The sequence below is a fragment of the Colobus angolensis genome, unplaced genomic scaffold (genome assembly GCF_000951035.1).
Source record: "Colobus angolensis palliatus isolate OR3802 unplaced genomic scaffold, Cang.pa_1.0 Scaffold75, whole genome shotgun sequence".
Classification (NCBI taxonomy): Eukaryota; Metazoa; Chordata; class Mammalia; order Primates; family Cercopithecidae; genus Colobus; species Colobus angolensis.
In genome coordinates this window covers 4,999,759-5,022,568 of record NW_012121265.1, presented here as the reverse complement: position 1 = coordinate 5,022,568, position 22,810 = coordinate 4,999,759, and the positions used below count along the sequence as shown (strand labels likewise).

The following is a 22,810-nucleotide window of genomic DNA, read 5'->3' as shown; positions in this document are numbered from 1 at the left end:
TACATGCTACAACTTGAATGAAACCTTAAAACACTATGTTAAATAAAATAAGCTAGATAAAAAGGGGTACTTATTATATAATTCCTTTTATATGAAATGTCCAGAATAGGGAAATATGTAGAGACCAAAAGATTACTTGTTCCCTAGGGCAGGGTTGAGGGAGTACTGTTGGAGGGAAACGAGAAGTGACTACTAATGTGTGCTGCATTTCTTTTTGGGGTGATGGTATGTTCTATAATTGTGGTGGTTGTACAAGTAAAAGTCACTGAATTGTACACTTAAAATAAGTGAACTGTGTGGAAAGTTAATTATATCTCAATAAACCTGTTGAAAGAGACCTAAATCTTACTTTATCGTACACATATACTAATTTTCCTTATTACAAAATTATCTAGAGTAACACTGAGCAATAGAAGTACAGGCCACATGTGGAATTTAAACTTTCTAGTAGTCACACTTTAAAAAGTAAAATTCTTTTTACTGCTGGGTGCAGTGGCTCATGCCTGTAATCCTAGCACTTTGGGAGGCCAAGATGGGCAGATCACCTGATGTCAGGAGTTCAAGACTGGCCTGGCTAACATGGTGAAACCCTGTCACTACTAAAAATACAAAAGTTAGCTGGGCGTGGTGGCAGGTGCCTGTAGCCCAGCTACTCAGGAGGCTGAGGCAGGAGAATCGCTTGAACCTGGGAGATAGAGGTTGCAGTGAGCCAAGATCGTGCCATTGCACCCCAGCCTGGGCAACAAGAGTGAAACCACATCTCAAAAATAAAATAAAATAAGATAAAAAGTAAAAAGAAACAGGTGAAATAGTTTATTAAACCCAATATATCCAAAATATTATCATTCCAATATTATCAATCCACGTGAAAAAAATGAGTTGTTTTCTTTTTATACTAACTCTTCTAAGTTACGTGTGTATTTTACACTTACAGCACCTCTCAATTTAGACTAGCTACACTTGAAGTGCTCAATAGCTATATGCAGCTGGTGGATGCCATATTAGATAGTGCAGATCTAGAGATAAAATTAAGAAAGAAAAGTCTGTTATACTGATTTTCTATTTAGAAGTATAAAGTTATTGAAATGCTAGCAAAAGAAAGGTGAATCCAATTTTCTCTGGGAAAAAAAACAAAAATAAGCTCGTGAAAGGAAAGGCTCTGGTTCCATTCTACCTGTTCAGTCTGAAGTTTCTGGTCATTGAGTGACCTGACTACCAAAATACGGATTCAGCCTGTTATTAAGCCTCCCTCACACTTTACCATTCTAACTTTGGTTTATATGTGGGGACCCTAGAGCACATAAAAATCAGGATTAAATACATACAATTTTACAAATACAGTCACCTTCCAATCATGCATCAAGTAAAAACTTGTTTTACCAAATGTTTACTGCTATTTTTGTTATATAACTTTCTGTGAAAGATGAGACAAAATAAAATACTATTAAGGCTAGAATGCTTCTAATCCTTTTCACAGAAGAAAAAGCACCTCAAAAATAAAGAGCAGCTCAGCTTTGCTATTAGTCTGAATATTCACTTCGTTGATTCATACATCAGAGGAGTTCATTTAAAAACTAGAAAGAGGTGGGGGCAGTGGCTCATGCCTGTAATCCCAGTACTTTGGGAGGCCAGGCTAAGGCAAGTGGATCACCTGAGGTCAGGAGTTCAAGACCAGCCTGGCCAACATGGTGAAACCCTGTCTCTAATAAAAATACAAAAACTGGCTGGGTGTGGTTGGTGGCTGTCTATAATCCCAGGTACTTGGGAGGCTGAGGCAGAAGAATCACTTGAACCCAGGAGTCAAAGATTGCAGTGAGCCGAGATTGTGCCATTGCATTCCACCCTGGGTGATGAGAGTAAAAAAAAAAAAAAAAAAAAAAAAAAAAAAAAAAAAAAGAAAGAAAAGGACAGGCTAGGAAAGCCAGTAAGCCAGATGCAATCTAGCCTTCACAACATAGTGTTTAAAAATACTGAGAATGGAACCATACCAAAATATAAACTTAAAAACATCCTAACGTAAGACATAAACTTTTATATTTCTATTGCTTCCTCCCTGTTGGCAAAAACAGTCTAGTTGACTGTCAACTCAAATCGTCTTTTTGTTTATTTTGAACATAACAGAATGTGTTCTACTATATGTAGTACAGCAGTCACACATATAAGAATAAACTTACATAAAAGGAAATACATCAGACTATGAGTCCTACTTTGTAAAAGAGAATGGTTTAAATGCCATGCAATTCTCTGCAATTAGAATATGATTTACCTTATAGAACTTCAACTTATACAAAAGTTTTTTTTTTTTTTTTGGGACAAGGTCTCACTCTGTCACCCAGGCTGGAGTACAGTGGCATGATCTCAGCTCACTATAGCCTCGGTCTCCCAGGCTCAAGTGGTCCATCCACCTCAGCCTCCTGAATAGCTGAGATTACAGGCGCATGCCACCAGATGCAGCTAATTTTCTGTTTTTTTTTTTGTTTTTTGTTTTTTTTTTGTAGAGACAGGGTTTCACCATGTTGCCCAGGCTGGTCTCAAAGTCCTGGGCTCAAGTAGTCCACCCATCTTGGCCTCCCAAAGTGCTAGGATTACAGGCGAGAGCTGCCACAACCAGTTGCCATGAATGTATTTATTTTATTAATTGAAGTATGGTCTTTGAAGATTTTTTTCTTTTTTACCTGTTTAATTGTGTTCATATGCTGCTTCTCTGTTTCTGTTCTTTTTTTTAGTTCTTCTCTTAAATTGTCTTTTTCTGAACAAATGTCTACGAAGAGCTCCTGATGCTTCTTATTTTCTTTAATTAACCTAAATACAAAAAGGGCAGTATATGTAAAATATAATTTAAAATGGAGATAAAATAATACATAGAATATAATTTGTTTACAGACTAGGGTATAGATATCTATAATTATTCATTATAATGTTAATAAATTAACATTCCTAAATAATCATTTTATAGTGAAACATAATACTTTGCAAAAGATTCTCTGGCTAATTAGGCTATTAACTTTTCCCTAGAAATATGAATATTTCAAATCAAAATATAATCAGATGAACAAAAAGCATACTCTTCCAAATGTATACCTTCGGGTATCTCAATTATGCACCAATCCTGTCAGCACTGACATTCTTCAAATAAGTGGTTCTCAATGATGGGCAATTTTGCCCTTCCAGGCAAGTTTGTCTGAAGACATTTTTGGTTGTCATAACAGGGGTAGGGGCTGCTACTGGCATCTAGTGGATGGAGGCCAGGGATGCTGCTAAAGATCCTACAACACACAAGACAACTCCCACAACAAAGCATCTGGCCCCAAAGTGCTAACGCTGAAAAGTCTTGCTCCAGATTTTAACACTATTTTAATGATATTCTAATAGTTATAATGTACAGTCAATGTAAAACAGCAAAATAAAATCTAGGCAGAAATATCATCTTGAATTCCCCTAGAAAAATAGAAATAAAATCTCAAAAACTGCCTGCAAAGCGCTAAGATACCTAAGAAAGTTAACAGCAAGTACTCGAGGCCTTAGCTGTAACCTGAAGCTTATTGCACATTTGCTATTGGTTAAATTGTTTTTTTAGCTTAAAAAAGTGTATTATTTCACTTAGTATTCAAAATAAGTATATGAAATTATTACTATCACTTCTGTTTTACAAATTAAAAAAAAAAAAACTAATTAGGCATGATGGCTCACGCCACGAGTCCCAGGAGAGGCACTTGATCCCAGCAGTTCCAGGCTGCAGTGAGCTCCACTGCACTCCTGCCTGGGCAACAGAATAAGACCCTTGTCTCTAAAAATAAAATATTAATAGCAAAACAAAACTGAAGCCTAAGACTTGTTCCAGGTCACACAGCTAGTAAGCAGTTGAACTTTGAATTTTGTTTTGGATCCAGGTATAGTTCCAAAGCCCCAGGCCTTTCCACCTTCCACTTCGAAGATCACTCATTAACTCAACAAGTACTTACTCAGCATCTATTTTATGTGGGAAATATGTCAGCAAATAGTCCCTGCCCTCGTGGAACTTACATTCATTCTAGGGGATAAAATAAAAATAGACTATAGATATATAACAAAATGTCAGCTGGTGATTAAGTTCTATTAAGAAAAATAAAGGAGAGTGAAAAGCCAGAGAGTGACTTGAGCTGCTATTTTAGATAAGTAGTCCAGACAGGCTTCTCTGAGAAGACGACAGTTGAGTCTAGGAATACGGTGAGGAAACAATCATACAAATGTCTGGAAAAAAGGCAAATATATGCATGCTTATTCAAGCCTTTTATGACACAGTGGTTTATCTTAGATCATCTATGTGAGGCATACTTAATGTGCTAAAGAAAACTGCTTGAGACACAAGAGTCCTGGCCATAGTTCACAAGCAAACAAAAGGGAGGGGGAAGTGAAGAGCAGTAAACACTCAATTTGTTACTTATGTGCCAAATGCATATAACTATTCTTAATTAAGAATTTTGATACCAGCACTTTGGGAGGCCAAGGCGGGCAGATCACAAGGTCAAGAGATCGAGACCACTCTGGCAAACATGGTGAAACCCCGTCTCCACTAAAAATACAAAAATAAGCTGGGTATGGTAGCGCGTGCCTGTAGTCCCAGCTACTCGGGAGGCTGAGGCAGGAGAATCGCCTGAACCTGGGAAGCAGAGGTTGCAGTGAGCCGAGATCCGCCACTGCACTCCAGCTTGGCAACAGAGCGAGACTCCGTCTGAAAGAAAAAAAAAAAAGAATTTTGGGCTGGTCACAGTGGTGCATGCCTGTAATCCTGGCACACTGGGAGGCCAATGTGGGTGGATCGCCTGAGCTCTGGAGCTCCAGACTAGCCTGGGTGACATGGTGAAACCCCATCTCTACAACAACAAAAAAAACAACACAAAAGTATTAGCTGAGCATAGTGACGCATACCTGTAGTCCCAGCTACTTGGGATGCTGAGGTGGGAGGACAAATTGAGCACAGGAGGTCAAGGCTGCAGTGAGCTGAGATCACGCCCACTACACTACAGCTTGGGAGAGAGAGAAAGACCCTATCTCAAAAAAAAAAAAAAAGGACAATTTTGGGCCAGGCGCGGGGGCTCACACCTGTAATCCCAGAACTTTGGGAGGCTGAGGCGGGTAGATCACTTGAGGTCAGGAGTTTGAGACCAGCCTGGCCAACATGGCGAAACCCTGTCTCTACTAAAAATACAAAAATTAGCTGGGTGTAGTGGTAGGCACCTGTAGTCCCAGCTACTTGGGAGCCTGAGGTGGGAGAATTGCTTGAATCGAGGAGGCAGAGATTGCAGTGAGCTGCAGTTGCGCCACTGCACTCCAGCCTGTATGACAGAGTGCAACTCCACCTCAAAAAAAAAAAAAGAATTTGGTTGGAAGCTTAGACAGTAATATTGATGGGTTCAAAAATCAAGGAACAGAAATAAAGAGAAGAATGGTGCTTGCGAGGGCACAGGGGGTGAGGGAAAGGGTAGATGTTGGTCAAAGCCTATAGACTTTTCAGTTATAAAATGAGTAAGTCCTGGGGATCTAATATACTCCATGGTGATAACAGTTAATAACATCATATTGTACACTTGAAATTTGTTTAGACAGTAGATCTTAAATGTTCTCACTACACACACAAAGGTAACTGTGATGTGACAGATGTGTTAACTAACTTGATTGTGGTAATCATTTCACAATGTATATCAATTCATCACATTGTACTCTTTAAATGTATACAATTTTATCAGTTATATTTCAATAAAGCTGGGGCAAAAATGGGGGAATAGGTGTATACACAAAGATATCTGGAAATAGATGCATTCATGAAAATTTCAAAGAAAGTAAAAGGAAGTTTTCTTCATAGAAAATTAGATGGAAAAAAAAAGTTAAGAAAAAAATCTAGTTGTTTTAGAGCTAACCTGAATCATACAGCATTTTATCTGGAATTTAAAACACTATGTGTATAACCAGAGATTAGCCTCCATTTAAAATATCACTTGACATTTGTGTAATGTCCTAATGTCCACAAACAATTCCATCAGGTAAGTACTGTCACAGGTGAAAAAATCTTTCACTCAAAAAGGCTGACTTGGCCAAGACAACAGAGCTGGCAAATGCCAATGGGTATCTTCCAAATACCAGACATCAGAATTATGATTATTCTACTCACTCGCTCTGCCACTGTTCTGACAGGATGAAGCAAAAAAGAGAAACCAGTTTTCTACTCTATTTCTAGTATTTTCAGACACATTTAACAACTTGTAACTGGCTCATTTCTAATAACCGTATTTTGAAAAGCTCTAAAGCCCCACTAACAAAGCTTAGATTTTAACTCTGCATTTGTTAGCATATGGTCTTAAACAAGTTATTTTTTATCTCTCTGTGCTTCAGGTAACTCATCTGTACAGTGGGGATAACAATACATGTCACAGAGAGTTCTTGTGAAGAATCCATGAACTAATGTATGTAATATACCAGGCACATAATTATCAGCATATACATGTTTACCGCTATTATTATTAAATGTAAAACATCTTATAATTTATAAGGTATATTTATAATTTATATATGAAAGTGGCAAGAGTCTAGATCTAAGTAAAGTGGGAAGAGGCATCAGAGATAATCTCAAGAGGAAGGTCTAAAAGATTAGGTACAGACTACAGGAAAATGAGAAAGTTACCCTATAAAATGCAGAACAGCAGCAGCACTGATGGTTCAAGTACAAAAGCATATAGTTTATTCACATAATATAGTATTTCAGTAATGAATAGCAATAGCAGGGAGTAGTATTAAGAAGGGCCTTGGAGTACTTGCAAACCCAAGTTCACAGTAGCATTATTAACAACAGTCAAAAAGCAGAAGGAACCCAGATGTCCATTAATGGATGAATAAACAAAATGTGGTATATACATACAATGGAATATTATTCAGCTTTAAAAAGAAATGAAATTCTAGCACGTTATGACACGGATAAATGAGGACATTAGGCTAAGTGAAATAAGCCAGTCATGAAATGACAAGTATATGATTTCACCTACATGAGGTATCATGAGTAGTCAAACTCAGCAACAGAAAGTAGAACGGTGGTTGCCAGGGGCTAAGGGCAAGTGGAAATAGTGTTGTTGCTTAACGAATACAGTGTTTCACGTTTGCAAAGTGAAAAAGTTCTGCAGACTGGTTGTCCAACAGTGTGAGTATATAATAACACTACTGAAATGTACACATAAAAATGGTGAAGATGGTAAATTTTAAAGTATCATGACAACAGAATTTCACAAATCCAAAAGTCTAAAACTATATTATTATTTACTGAATGACAATTATTCTGTTCTCTAAATTTTAATTTTTTAAACCAATGAATTTAGAATGGAGATTTTAAGAAAAAGTTTTGGAATTTTATGACTTGTCATTTCCTTTTGAATTTCTCTTAGTTCTGACAATATTATACTTCTACATTCTTTCAAAAGTGAATTTGAGTTGTCTATAAAAATTTCTAGCACATTTATACATTTACACTATTTAACATATTAGATATTTGAAAAACTCGACATTTGCTCACACATTAACTATACATTTATTGTTCAACTACTATGTGCATGATTCTAATGTGGAAGTAAAAATGGACAAAATGGTATTTTCCTTTAAAGAACTCTATCTCGAATCCCTGTGGGGGGAAAAAAAAATAACCTAAAGGTATAAAAAACTTACTTTTTTATGATATGTTCCTGCTGCAAATATTTATCTTGCACACACTTTTCAAACAGAACTAATGCATGTTCTCCCTTATTCATTCCATTTGGTACTCGATGGTCTACAAACTCCGTAGATAAGAGCTCAGATTCTATTTCTTCCAACAAATCTTCTGATGCTGAAACGCTCTTTATTTTTGAAATGAACTTCTTGGTGCAGTCTGTATCATAGGGGCTTTCTGAATAAGTCTTTTCATTAGCTGATTCTGGAAATGTAGATGACCTTAATTCCACTAATATTTGTGTTACTTTCTGTTCTGTTTCATTTGTTTTTGAAATCTGTTTAGCAGAATTTCCACTAGGAAAATCAGCTGTTTGTTCAGAATTTTCTAGGCCTATGTCTGTTTTGGCACAAGAATCCTCACCTCCACCACGATCTGGAATATAGTTTTCCTGGGCTTCAATTTGATTATTATGCTCATTAGGTTGACATAAAGTTTTATCAGTGTTTAATGACAATAGTTTGGACTCATTTTCTAATTTGCTGCCTTCATCGCCAGAAAATAAGTTGCATGAGTCTTCCTTTAATTCACGTGTTTTCCCAACATTTTTATCAGAGGAAGCAGAGGCTATGTGGTCTGTCTCTGACATGCTGACTGGCACCAATTCACTTTGTAATTCTTCAAATCTGCTCCTGATCTTCGTTTTACATCTAAGAAATTGAAACATCAAAATTAAAAACCACTTTAAATCAAAACCCCATACAAGCTTGAACATACTCTGTGATGTGGAATAACTAACACCACAAATTTTATCACTAATAATTCCTTTAAAAGCCTTTCCTTGAAAAAAAAGAAAAAGGACTAGGACAGCTAACCCAAGCTGGCTAGCTACAAGCAGTAAGGCCATTGCAAAGTCTGTCTTTCCTCCCTCAATTCAAACAACTTCATTAATTTACTTCAGTTGTAGTCTGCCATTCTCCAATCATCCCCATAAGATGTTAGGTAAGGAGTAACGCTAGCAACTAGAAGATGAGTGCCAAAGAATGCTAAGAATTCCTTCAGCTCTGTAAAGAAAAAAAGACTACCTCACAAATCTGTAAGAAAACACTGGAGAAAGAATACACCAATAAAAGCACGAGGAGAGAAATCACAAACCAAGATAACAAAACAATGCACATTCAAGAAGATAAAAATTTACTAAGAAGGAAACCTAAATAACAAGACACAACTATCTATAGCCCAGAGATCTAGATTTGAGCCATAATGAAGTCAGGGTATAAAGAATCCCTGGTAGAAATTAGTTTTCCATCCAGGCAGGAATTCACGAAGTACCATGGTGATTTTCAAACATTTTCATCAGGAAAAAAACAATGTCCAGTACAAATAAAATGGAGCCCATATGCACTGCCTAGGTCAATAAAAACAACTTTAAAAATTAATTTGACAAAGTTAGAATATATACACACACACACACACACATATATACACATACACACACACACACACACACACACACATATATATATTTTTTTTGGGGACAGAGTCTCACTATTGTTGCCTGGGCTGGAGTGCAATGGTGAGATCTTGGCTCACTGCAACCTCTGCCTCCCAGGTTCCAGCAATTCTCCTGCCTCAGCCTCCTGAGTAGCTGAGACTACAGGGGCACAACACTGCGCCTGGCTAATTTTTTGTATTTTTAGTAAGAGAGGTCTCAAACTCCTGACATCAGGTGATCCACCTGCCTTGGCCTCCCAAAGTGCTAGGAATACAGGGGTGAGCCACCACATCCAGCCTAGAATATATTTTTATATTGTTTATAGAGGTTACTATTCTAGCCATTTCATGAAAATTAGTCACCTTCAAATATTATCCTACAACATATAATTATAAAATATTTCCACAATCTTGATAAAAAAAAAATTGTTGACTTCTTTTGTCAGGTATCAACAAGGCATGTACGAGGTCATGAGTTACTGAAACTATGTGAGGTTAGATTAAAAAGTGGGCAGATCATAGTTTTGACAGAAATAACAGAGCAATAATTCCAGATGAGAGACACACTAATGGAAAATACCTCTAGTTTATACATGAGATATAAACTAATGGAAAACTAATGGAGAGATACACTAAATTTTTAAGTAACAAAACGTGCATGGCTACATCAGGCTGGGATAAAGGTGGTTATCAGAGGATGATGAAAAGAAAGACAGAAGACTGGTCAGGTAGACTCCATAGAAGGCTAAGCAAGAGTGAATTTTGTTAAGAACAAATCATGGTAAATCAGAAAAGACTTGTATACTTAATTATAGTGCAGAGTTTCTAGCACATAGCGGGTTCTCACATATTTGTTCAATTAAAGCTTGTAAGCACAGAAATGGTAACACTAGTATTTGAGAAACATTATTCTAGGAATCTCAAATAAGTGTAAGAAAGGAAAAGCAGACCAGCTTATTAAATATGCTAATTTCTAGACTGCCCTCTGAGGCATCAATTAATATAGCCATTGGCCTAAATACTCTACCTCTCTATATAAATATGTTTCCAAACAACCAAATTATCATTATCTTGCTGCAGGTATTTTATAACCAAGCCAAAGCACACACTAGTATTAAAGGCTTGGTTTAGACAACACAAAGAAAGGGAGTAAATAAAAGACCTCGTAAGTACTCTGTATTCCAAAATCTAGGACAAAATAAAATAATTCTCAGCGGCACTGCCACCTACATTACCTCACCCAAAGTAACTCACTTTAAGATATAACTTGTGGGCTGGGTGTGGTGGCTCACATCTGTAATCCCAGCACTTTGGGAGGCCAAGGCGGGCGGATCACGAGGTCAGGAGTTCAAGACCAGCCTGGCCAAGATGGTGAAACTTCCCTGTCTCTACTAAAAACACAAAAATTAGCTGGGTGTGGTGGCAGCTGCCTGTAATCCCAGCTACTCGCGGACTGAGGCAGAGAACTGCTTGAACCTGGAAGGCAGAGGTTGCGGTGAGCCAAGATTGCACCACTGCACTCCAGCCTGGGAGACACAGCAAGACTCTGTCTTAAAAAAAACAAAAAACAATTAGCCAGGCATGACAGTGGGTGCCTGTAATCTCAGCTACTCAGGAGGCTGAGGCAGAAGAATTGCTTGAACCCAGGAGGAGGAGGGTGCAGTGGGCTGAGATCACGCCATTGCACTCCAGCCTGGGCAACAGAGTGAGACACTTTGTCTCAAAAACAATAAAAAAATTAAAAAATAATAAGGAGAAGGAGCACGTCTTTGAGTCAAATTACACCTCCTCATGCCAAGCAGCTGGGAACAGCTTCAACTCTTCTTCAGAGAAAACAATGAGTTTGTGACTTCATTTCTTTTATTTTAATGGCTAGAACCTGTCTTAATTTCTGGAATAAGTTTTTTGTAGTAACCAAAAGTGGCGTAATAGTTACATCAGACCAAGAGATTCTTAAAAGGACTGCACTTCAGAAGGAAGTACAGAGGTTAGGAGTGTTTTACACTGTATGACTGGAGACCTAGTAAGGAAAAAATAAAACCATTTCATGTTTATATCCCAGATTTAAGATTCCTCAGTAAACCAGTTGTACTACTTTTCCATTCTTATCTCTCAACACATTCCTGAAATCCTGGCACTTCACTATACTTCACTAGCCAAACCAGTCTAACTCAAAGATTCCCCCAATTTGCATATTAACATTTCAATGGTTTTGTTCTCAACTAGAATGTTCTTCCCTTAGGTCTATCTAAAGCCTATGTTTAAAGGACCAATTCTAATGTCACATCTTCCTCCAAAGTTTCTCTCATCACAAGTACAAAAATAGTCTCTCAGGGTAAATCAAAAAACACTGCATTTATACTCATCAAGCACATAGAGCCTTTCTTTTGACCTTTTTGACAAGGCAGCTTTAGCCTTTTAAATGACCTTTGTCCTTGCATGAAGATGGAACTTCACTCTGAACTGAATCAAACTCTTAAGTCTCATGCAATATAATAGTAATAATATATCTAACAAACATGTTCTCTACTACATTTACACGCATTTTTGCAAATGCTCTTCAGTGGTTATAAAAATGAAGGTGGGGTCAACCGGGTTTACACAGTGATCTAGGGAGCAAACAGCATTCAGTGGATGGAAAACAGGTTGTAAGATGACAATGTGCAAGACAACACAGAACAACAAAAATGTGTCATCCTGCTGGATATTCATCTAGATTTAAAAAGCTGTTTATTTGGTTACCTAAGCTTAGAATCTGTTTTATATATCCTTCTCCCGTAAATTAAGGAAGACTCAGATTAACCTCAAAAGGCAAGTACTTTCTGTAACTTCTCTCAGCAATATGCTCATGACCTTTAGAAAATCATGTAAATTGGCATGTGATAACTACTTAGCTTGCAAGCTGTTTTTTTTTTTATTTTATTTTTGTAAAGACGGAGTCTCACTCTGTTACCAGGCTGAGTGCAGTGGCACGATCGGCTCACTGCAACCTCCGACTCCCTGGTTCAAGTCATTCATCTGCCTCAGCCTCCCAAGTAGCTGAGATTACAGGCACAAGCCACCATGCCCAGCTAATTTTTGTATTTTTAGTAAGATAGGGGGTTTCACCATGTAGGCCAGGATGGTCTGTCTCTGGACCTTGTCATCCGCCCACCTCGGCCTTCCAAAGTGCTGGGATTACAGGCATGAGCCACTGCACCTGGCCGCTTGCACACCTTCTGATGATGCTCAAATGAATACTGTTTGGCAGCCAAAGGAAAAGGAGGGGGTTAACAATGGTCTATGTGTATACATGCAACAAAGCCATCACCATAAATAGCTGCACAAGAGTGGCAGCAGATTAGGGGAAAAAGCGATGAACTTGATTATGTCCACAGTTAACCAGAAGAAAAACAGTTGGCTGAGTCCTCATGCAGGCCTCCAGTTGACAATACTGATGAAGGCCAATTTGGTTGCTATTCAAGTTTTTTGGGGGGAGAGGGGTATGGGGTAAAAGGGGAGCCGTCATCGAGGCTACTAAGGATAGAATGGCAGGTAGTAGACTAAAGGGAAGAATGTAAAACAAGACATTCATTTGTAAGTTTATTTTAAGAAGTGCTGGTACATCGGGGGTGCAGTGTGTAATCCCAACACCTTGGAAGGCTGATGTGGAAGGACTGATTGAGATTAGGAGTTTGAGACCAGCCTGGGCAACATAACAAGACCTCATCTCTACAAAAAAAAAAAATTTGTTAAAGTTAGCTGGGCATGGTGGCATGTACCTGTAGTCCCAGCTACTCAGAAAGCTGAGGTGGGAAGATCACTTGAGTCCAGGAGTTCAAGGCTGCAATGAGCTATGATGGCACCACTGCACTCCAGCCTGAATAAGAGTGAGACTAGGTCTCTAAAAAAAGAAGTGCTTGTACAAAGCAAATTTACACTCATATACATATATATATATATATATAGTAATTACAATTATAGATTATACCTTTTAGCAACTCTTACTCATTAGGAGAAACTGTATTTAATACAGTACAGTCACAAAATTTCTTTTAACTCAAGTACTTTTTCTCCCCTAGAGTTGTTTCTGTTTCTGACACAGTACTACAGGACCAATTCACACTTCGAAATCATTTCAGTGGGTGAGAACTGGTTTCGCTCTTACTGGAGCTCATCAGCTGTAGGCAACTGGTCAAGAAACAACTTTTACTTGCCTTAAAGTCAACCATTACCCACTTTGGAACTTATTTTTTAATGAAAGAACTCATATTTCTACAAAATTATTTCCACACAAGAACCATATAAATGAAAACACTGTCTTTTGGTTCCATTTCCTGTTTTTCTAATTAGCAGTATAAACAACAAAAAATTTAGGTTTATTTGATAAACTGCAAATATTGCCCCTATATATAACATCACTATTGTAAAATCTAAGATTGGTGTTCGAGGTATTTTTCAGACCCTGCATTTTGATGCACCAGCTAGTGCCTGCCACCTGGACCACTAAACTGGCTCAACTGGTCTTGTAACTTGGCACAAGAAGACAGCTTCAACCCCCTGTGAGTCATCCCCGACCCAACCAACTAGCATTCCCCATTCCCTAGCCCCCTGCCCACCAAATTATCCTTAAAAAACTCTAGTCTCCTAATTTTCAGGGAGATTGATTTGAGTAATTAACTTCTTACTATTACTTGGCTGGCTCTGCATTTATTAAACCTTCTCTATTGCAATACTGCTATCTCAGTAAACTGCCTCTATCTGTGCAGTAGGCAAGAACCTGTGAGGTGATTACAAACTCACAGACACTCAGTAACAGGTTATCAAACAAACTAGTCTCATACGAAGGTACTAAGAAACACATTTCCAAACTAGATGTTCATTTTTACCAAATACATATTAAGCATCTATTAATACGTGCAGGCACTATTCTAAGTGTTGGGAACATGGCAGTGAATAAAATAGAAATCCTCATTTTATTCTTCGTGTTTTACTGCCAATAAACACTAAAGTATTGTGAATTCTACAGTATTTAATGTTACAGTATTTTAACTTTAAGGTTTGCCAGGGCTCCATCAGAAGCTAAGAAAGAAATGCTTAAGTGTTTTAAGTCTATTAAGAGAAATCTGGCTTCATTCACAGACCATAAATTTTTAAATTATAAACTGTAGTACCTTTCTTTTTTTTGAGATGGAGTCTCACTCTGTCACCCAGGCTGGAAGGCAGTGGTGCCATCTTGGCTCACTGCAACCTCTGCCTCCTGGATTCCAGCGATTCTCCTGCTCAGCCTCCCGAGTAGCTGGGATTACCGGGGTGTGCCACCACACCCAGTTAATTTCTGTATTTTTAGTAAAGATGGGATTTCACCATGTTGGCCAGGCTCTCTTGAACTCCTGACCTCAAGCGATCCGCCAGCCTCAGCCTCCCAAAGTGCCGGGATTACAGGCATGAGCCACTGCGCCCAGCCCATACCATTCTTAAATAATATCAGCTGTATACTTCTCAAGTAATATCCATTAAGCAAACTGAACTTGAGACCACTCCTGTTCTTCAATATAATGGCTTACTGTCCTTTGTAGGAAAACTACCTACATCAAAAGAGCTTTAAAGTATTCTCCAAAAACACCTTGAAAGCAGCATAAACGAAAGAATAACATCTTTCTGACTAGTTCTATCAAGATTTTGATATTGCAATTAATGTCAGAACTAAAATCAAATCAAAAAAGTATGCACATAGTTCAACGTAACCTGCTCACAACCCCCAAATAACTGATTTTTGATAAATAATTAACTTTAAAAGACAAACTTTCTGGATAAAGCTAGCTAGCTATTTACTTATTTATGTTTAGAAATACGGTCTCATTCTGTCACTCAGGCTGGAATGCAGTGGTTCAATCATAGCTCACTGCAGCTTCAAACTTCTGGGCTCAAGCAATCATCCCACTTAAACTTCCCAAGTAGATAAGACTACAGGTGCATGCCACTTTACCCAGTTAATATTTTTAACTTAGCTTTTTAAAAACAGAATAATAGGATCGAAAAGAACTTGCGTAAGAAACATGAAAATGTTGTTTCACGTGATGAAAATATCTGACACTTAAGTTTCATACAAGGTGAATTTATGCAGATAAAATTCTGCTTTTAAAAGATAAAAACCAAGGGGGCTATTTGAAAAAAAACTGTAAGCTCTACAAAAAGGAAGAAATGATTTTTAAAGTAGTCACATCCTATTAAGCTTTTGGGGAAAATTTAACTTTTTATTTTATTATTAGAGATAGAGTCTTGCTCTGTCACCCAGGTTGGAGTGCAGTCAGAGGTCAGTGCAGCCTCAAATTCCTGGGCTCAACTGATCCTCCCACCTCAGCCTCCTAAGAAGCTGGGACTACATGTACATGCCGCCAAACCCAGCTAATTTTTTAAAATGTTTTGTAGAGATGGAGTCTTGCTATGTTGCCCAGGGTGATCTCAAACTACGGGCATCAAGCAATCTTTTCACCTTAACCCCCCAAAAGTGCTGGGATTACAGATGTGAGCCACCATGGTTGGCACAAATTTAACTGTAATATACTGAGTTTCCTTTAAGTGAAACATAGCACTAGAATAAGAAAGTTTCCTTTAGTTCACCAGTTTGAAAAGTTTGTTTTACGAGACCACGGTTATTTATCCCTGTGGAGGTATGTTTAGCTTTACACCTAAGGCGCAAGGCAAGAACTTTATGATATATGCATTATATCACACACAGACACACACAAAAAGATGTTTTTAAAAAAAAAGACTTGAGCAATAGAAGGGGGAAGACCCCCAAATTCCACCAACTCCCAAATAGTACCAAATCCTGTGATAGGATAACAGGACAAAGAGAAATTATGGTCCATCAAAATTCCATGAAAAAGAGGGTCGGTGGCTACATCATAGTTCACATTACCAAGTTATGCCATATATGTCATATCAGTTCAGTAATTTTACATATCTCCTATAAATACTTTAAAATACTAAAGCAGAAAGTTATCAGAAATAATTGCCTACTAATATAGAAATCTAATTTGAAGACTGCACTTGCACTTTAATGAGTCGAAGAAAACACGAAAAGTATTATCAGCTAATTTTCTTCCAAATCTGAAAACGAATAAAGAACGTAAAACAAATGGCTCACATCTGTAATCCCAGCACTTTGGGAGGCCGAGATGGGAGGATCAAATGAGGCCAGGAAGTAAGAGACCAGCCTGGGAAACACAGCAAGACCTGGTCTACAAAAAATAATAATATTTTTTTTTAATTAAAAAGATTAGCATGGTGGCCTGTGCCTGTTGTCCTATATACTCAGGAGGCTAAGGCAAGAGGATTGCTTGAGCCCAGGTCAAGGCTACAGTGAATTATGACCATACCACTATATTCCAGCCTGGGTGACAGATTGAGATCTTGTCTCAAAAAACTAAACAAAACGAAGGCTAACATCTTTTAAAAAAATTTTTTCAAGTTATAAGCCTGCATTATATTAAAAAGTTTGGGTTAATGTTTAAATTTTGAAGCCACCTTTGGCCAGGGTTGGTTAATTTGGTGTGCTCTAGTTTATTAAAAACATGAACTGATAGTCTACTGTGGGATTATGTAGTTAAGTGTGGTGGATGTTACACAGTCTACATAATCCTACAACTATCAGTTCATGTGTCTTAATGATAGATGAATGTTAATAATAAACTCACAATCCAATCAAAACTATGCTGGGGCTGATTTCCACTTTGTGTCTACTGTCCCTTCACCTCAGTATTTGCCCTTTTTTTTTTTTTTTAATTTTTAGCCCAAATACATTTTTAAAATCTCAGTAGCTAAGAAAGTTCAAAGCAGTTTGAAACAATAGATTAAATTATCTATGCTCTCACTGCTGCCCCTAAAATGAATACTAAGTATAACATTTGCAATACTGTAAACTCAATGATATGTTTATGAGAAACTGAAGAACCAGCTTTAGTTATTTTAAGGTAGAGATAAAAGAAAAACCTAAGTTCTACTAAAATAAAAAAAATTTTCAGAGTAAGGATTCTTACTTTAACACAAAATCGTTGCATGAATTTTAGAAACTAGTGCAGATTACTAGTCCTTCTTCAAAGGGAAAGATTATTTTCTAAATCTCCAAATAAAGCTGCTTTGTGTTTCAACCTACTGTCTCTTCCCTAGAGTCAGTATACTGCAACGCTTTTATCTTCACTCCATGATGTCAGCATAAAGCTGCAAATAGATGTTTCTAAACTGAACATACTAAGCAATCATCATCAGCTATGCTGTCACTGCATAGCATTAAAGAACAACTCTTCAGTTTATGGGTGAAAGAACTAAAAGGTCAGAGTGGTCACTGTGATACACAGCAGCCAACCCTTTCCGTTAGCAATAAATAGGACTCAAAAGCCAATGACACACTATGGAATCTCCACTGTTTAAAGAAACCTTAAGTTTATATGCAGTTATTCTGAATTTAACAGGGCCTTTAAAAAAATAAACACAATCCATGCATTTCCAGGGAGAATCTTCAGTAATTATACGTTTGCCTATTATGCTGTAAAAAGAAGTTTTAATTCTTAATACTGAAAGATTCGTGATCTAATATTTTCACTGAATTAAAAATAACATGAAAAGACCAAAAATAAAACAGAAAAATGAACCTGGCCAATCACTATTGTTTTTTATTTGTGTAATGTTGGATAAAGAATTGAAGTTACACAGGGAACAGTGTACATTACACCCAGAGATAGTTCAGTTTCACTATCAATCTCTCTAGAACCTGAATCCTTCCCACGAGATGAACACTTAGGTAAATATTAAGGTGTAGTTAGTCGCTGGGAAAGCCACACCCACCTATTTAGCATACCTAAATAGATAATAGCAGATTAATTTCTTCTGAATGACTACCAGCCCACCTCCTGAAACCCTAATTTACTGCACACCTGAGAAGACAACACCCGGCCTATCGTTTTGGAAGAAACAAAAAGCTGGGCATCAAAGGAACATGACACACATGCAGAGAAAACGGCCAAGTACCTGGGACTGTACTGTGTATTTTTACTATATTCTCTCTTCTGATTCCCATAGGTAACAAGATTATGAAGTGAAAGAAGTAGGATTCTAATCCAGATGTTCTGATTCCAAATCCAGGACTTTTTCCTCTAAATAAAGATGGGAATGTATTAGCTGAAGTTGTTAAACTGTTAACAGCTAAGCAATACCTGCACTGTTTCCCAAGATTGCTACTTTAGGGACACGGGGAAGGGTTTCTGTTTTGTTTTTACCATTTTTCACTACTGATGGAGACGTAAGTTTGAAACCCCGTCCTTACCAACCAAGGTTTATGAAACGCCTTGATGTCCTTGAAAGACCACATAAAGAACAGTATCCACACTCCAAAGAATCATTTCTAAGGAACTTAGAGTCACAGTAATGGAAGTGTTTGGAAGAGGGTAACAAGCCATCACAACAGTAAACATAGAACACCCACACATGGTTAACTCGAGACGAAAAGCGAAATCAGCGATTGAGTCTAGGAAAGATTCTCGAGCAGGTGGGGCTTGGCTGCAGTTCACACGTAGCCCAGGCAAAGGGCTCGAATTCGGACGCTCTCCAGGCACAGCCCCCACGACCCCCCGCTGACCCCTCTTCGCCACCTCCAAGGTCCCGGAACCGAAGGAGGAAGGCAGGGAGAGGAAGGGGCTTGAAACTCGTTCCCCAGCCCTCCCCTTCCTCCACGCCCTCGAAGGAGCCCGGCGGGGAGCCGGTTCGACCTAGCCCTCGCCCTCGCCCCCACCCTGGGACCTGAGGAAGGAGTGGAAGGTTGGCAGCCCCACCGCACCGCGACCGCGACTCCCTGGTCTGCCCCGAGCGCCCCTCAGACACTCACCCCACTTCTCCAAGCCTCAGGCCACACCCTAACAAGGCTGCTGGAGCTCTGGCTCAGGGGCCAACTTTTCCATAACGGGGTCCGACCAGCCAAGAGTGGGAGGAAAAGACCGCGGTGAGAAACACAGCCGACGCCTCACTCTCAGCCGCTGCTTCCCCAAACCCCTGCGGAGCTGACACATCAACAAAGATGGCGGCGACGCTGAAGCCGGCCTGGTTACAGCTGAGGGGGCGGGGGCTCCCTGGAGGAACCAATCAACGCAGCGCGGGCGGGGTGACGCGGCACACCTTGAGGTCCTGGGTAACCTGTCTGCAGTAGGCGGGGCCGGCGGAGCTCACCTCCCACCTCGCCGCCCGGGAGGCCCCGCCCCGCATTCAACCGGGCTGGGCACCCACGCCCCCGCGACCTGGAAAGCCGACTGTCCTGCCCCTTGGTCTTGTCTTTCCTCTTACGCTCCTCCCGAGCCACGCAGGTTGTTTCTTTCTACAGGACGCTCTTGTTGGCTATTACTCCTCCTCACCCTTTGGCCTGCATGAGTCAGGGACATAAAGCAATAAAAGAGAATTTGAAATTGGTGGCTTCCCGGCTCTGGTGCGTAAACCTTGCACCTTACGTGGGCGGAATTGGCTGGAGCAGGCTACCTGCCAGGTCGACGATTCAGCCCTGGGGGAGACCTCGGGGGTTTCCATAAGAGCGCGTTCGTATCTTCAGCGTGGCGCTGCTACCATTGTTTAATAATAAACTGTCGGTGCCTTCGTCTCTGGCTCCAGACTGAGCGCACTGTTGGTAGGAAGTGACCTCTCGTGGCTGGGTAACCTGGCACGCAGCATGGCAACAAAAAGTGTATTGGGTACAGTTGCCTCGCCGGAGCCAGAGAAGGAAAGTCAGCAGTTCAGTCTCTGGAGGTTTTGCAAACCTCCTCAGTCCGGAGAAACAGTGTTCTTTGGTTTAGGACTTACACACATCTCATGAATGAAAATAGCTAACTCAGAGGATTCTGCAATGTAAGAGTTTGTAAAGCAAAACTTACTACTGCTCTGTTAAATTTCTTCGATACTGTTGGCAAAACACACACACGGAGGTGTAATGGCACCTCACTCCTCAAATGAAGGTACTACATTGAAGCACATTTTGAAGTTAAAGTGTCTTGTCACAGAAAATGAATGATTTGACTTTAAAACAAATCGACCAAACCTTCCTAGGGAGACATTAATCCAAGTGGAAAAAACTGAAGAAACCTTAAGCTATTTTCAGTACTCGTCAGTAATAACATTGGTATTGCTACTTCTGAATATTCCTGAATTTATAATTAGTATAAAGTATATATATCTTTGTGAACCAAGTTTTTCACTATAAAAGATACACAAATATAAACCAAAGACATTACATTAAAATTCTGCAATCCTATGTTTGAAATTACAAAAATCAGAATTAACTCATTGTACATATTTTTATGAAAAAAAAGGTGTGTCCACTGAAAACTCCTAGAACAGTGACCAACCCATTGCACACTCTTATTCTCCAGATTATGATCTCTAAATAGCATTTCCCAGAAAAAGTTACGTTGGCTCCTCTTGGAGGTGAAGTGCTGATTCCCAGTAGGGGCAAGAAATATGCAAGATAGCCTAGGACATGTTGGTTGTAGCAGAAAGCAAGGAAGAAAGCAAAGATAACATGAACTGTGCCCAAAAGACTCAGAAGGCATTTCAAAGATGCTCCAACTTCTCAAACAGGACAAATTTAGCATTCAAAAATAATAACAGCAATGGGTTATACATTATGTAAAAAATCAGTGAGTGCATTTATTTTTTTTAATGTCATTGACCCTCTTGGAAAGATGACAACAAGACATTACAATCTGATAAAGGTAAAGAATCAAGCATTCATCCTACCTTTCCTGTTGCAAACTGAATGTCAATCAGATAGTCAATGTGGGGAAGTTCTCTATAGAACTCCATGTAATAATTGCAGAAAGAAAGATAGATGATCACCATTTTGCAAACCCTGACGAGCTAATGGATCTAGGTACTGATCATCTGTGAATCTAGAACCATTAGATGAAAAACTGATAGGAAGCTTCGTATTGTAATGGATGGATGGGGCTGACACCACTTGAACCTACTACATCAATCTTAATATCCTCCAAGGTGAACCCACTACATACGATGTATTTTCTGAAATGCTGCAATAGAGAAGCACACCACCACCTGTGAAGTAGTCCTGCCAGGGGGATGCAATCAACAAAATTGAATGGGGAAAAAAACAAAAACAAAAAACAAAAACAAAAAAACCCCTGCAGTTACTGTAATAAATAAATTGCAAGAGAAGTACAGTATTTAAAGAGAAACCTATTTTAAAAATAAATCACTGAGTGCAAATACAGGATGTTTTGATCCTGATTTGAACATATCAACAATTTAAGATAACACTTGAATGGCTGGGTGTGGTGGCTCACACCTCTAATCCCAGCACTTTGGGAGGGCGAGGTGGGCTGCTTGAGCTCAGGAGTTTGAGACCAGCTTGGGCAACACAGTGGGATCCCATCTCTAAAAAGAAAATTAAAAAATAACATTTGAGGTATCTGGAAATGTTTAGTATTAATTTTATGATATTAAGAAATTATGGCCAGGCACTATGGCTCACACCTGTAATCCCAGCTACTGAGGCGAGGTGATGGCTTGAGTCCAGCAGTTCAAGTCTGCAGTGAGCTATGACTCTGCCACTGTACTCTAGTCTGGGCGACAGGAGGACCCTGTCAGAGAGAAAGGAAAGGAGAGGAAAGGAGAAAAAGGAGAAAGGAAAGGAAAGCAAGAGAAATTACTGTTTTTAAAGTTGGGATAAGTTTTGGTGATGTTACTTAAAAGTGGTAATCTCAAAGACACCCACTTACAATATTTTTGGATGAAAAGATACAATATCCCAGAAAGTAAGAAAGTGCTTAACAAATAAAATACCACCTGATGATAGCATGTGAAAGAACAGAAACCAACTGAAAGAGCTCCCTGTGGCCAAAGCTGGAAAAATCCGAGCAAGGAAATACAGTAGTATTGGATTATAAAAGTATAAAATAAATATCCATGAGTCTATTATTAAATTAGTAAATGGAGAAGAGACAAATCTCCCGTGCAGAAGAATTTCAAATAATTTCTGCAGATACTGCACCCTCAAAGAGGGACAACATAACTCCCTACTCCTTAAATGTGGGCTTCCAATAATAGCTTCCTTTCAAAGTGTATAGTATGAAAAGGGAAGGGAAAAAAAAAGAGTATAGTAGAAAGACCTAACAAACACTACCACAGTCAGATGACCAAGTCCTACATCAATTGTCATAATCATATTCATAGGATGTATGCTTGATATGATGCAATAAAAATGGCATTTTTACCTCTGTGATCTTCCTTCCAATAACCCATAACTCCTTTCCTACCAGCAGAAAAACATCAGACAAATTGCAAAAGTAGGGCATCCTACAAAACTCCTGGAAGCTTGACATCAAGGTCATCAAAACAAAAAGTCTAAGGAAGTCCCATGGCCAAGAAGAGCCTAAGGATCTATGAAAACTAAATGAAATATGATATCCTGATGAGATCTTGCATCAGAAAAGGGACAGTAGGTAAAAACTAAGGAAATCAAAAGGATGGACTTTAATAATGTATCAATGTTGGTTCCTTAATTGTAACAAATATATCATGCTAATAGACCATGCTAATAATAGGGGAGATGATATGACTTCTGTCAGAACTTTGTCCAGCACTTTCCTTTCTTTTTCTTTCTTTTTTTTT

General features: G+C 38.8%; 1 protein-coding gene across 2 annotated transcripts in view; it reads right to left on the bottom strand.

Annotated features, from left to right (window-relative positions):
* CCDC186 (coiled-coil domain containing 186) overlaps window positions 1-19,599 on the bottom strand; it is a 54,308-nt gene extending 34,709 nt beyond the window's left edge. Inside the window, exons 1-4 of one of the 2 annotated variants that reach the window (XM_011927846.1) lie at window positions 19,029-19,219; window positions 18,176-18,300; window positions 7,687-8,379; window positions 2,676-2,802 (exon numbers count right to left, since the gene is read on the bottom strand). In XM_011927846.1, the coding sequence (XP_011783236.1) occupies window positions 2,676-2,802; window positions 7,687-8,318 (759 nt within the window). In that variant the 5' untranslated portion in view covers window positions 8,319-8,379; window positions 18,176-18,300; window positions 19,029-19,219. Of the gene's footprint in view, window positions 1-2,675; window positions 2,803-7,686; window positions 8,380-18,175; window positions 18,301-19,028 lie in introns of both variants that reach the window. The other variant, XM_011927845.1, reaches the window with a different exon arrangement.
* Between the last annotated feature and the right edge of the window lie 3,211 nt (window positions 19,600-22,810).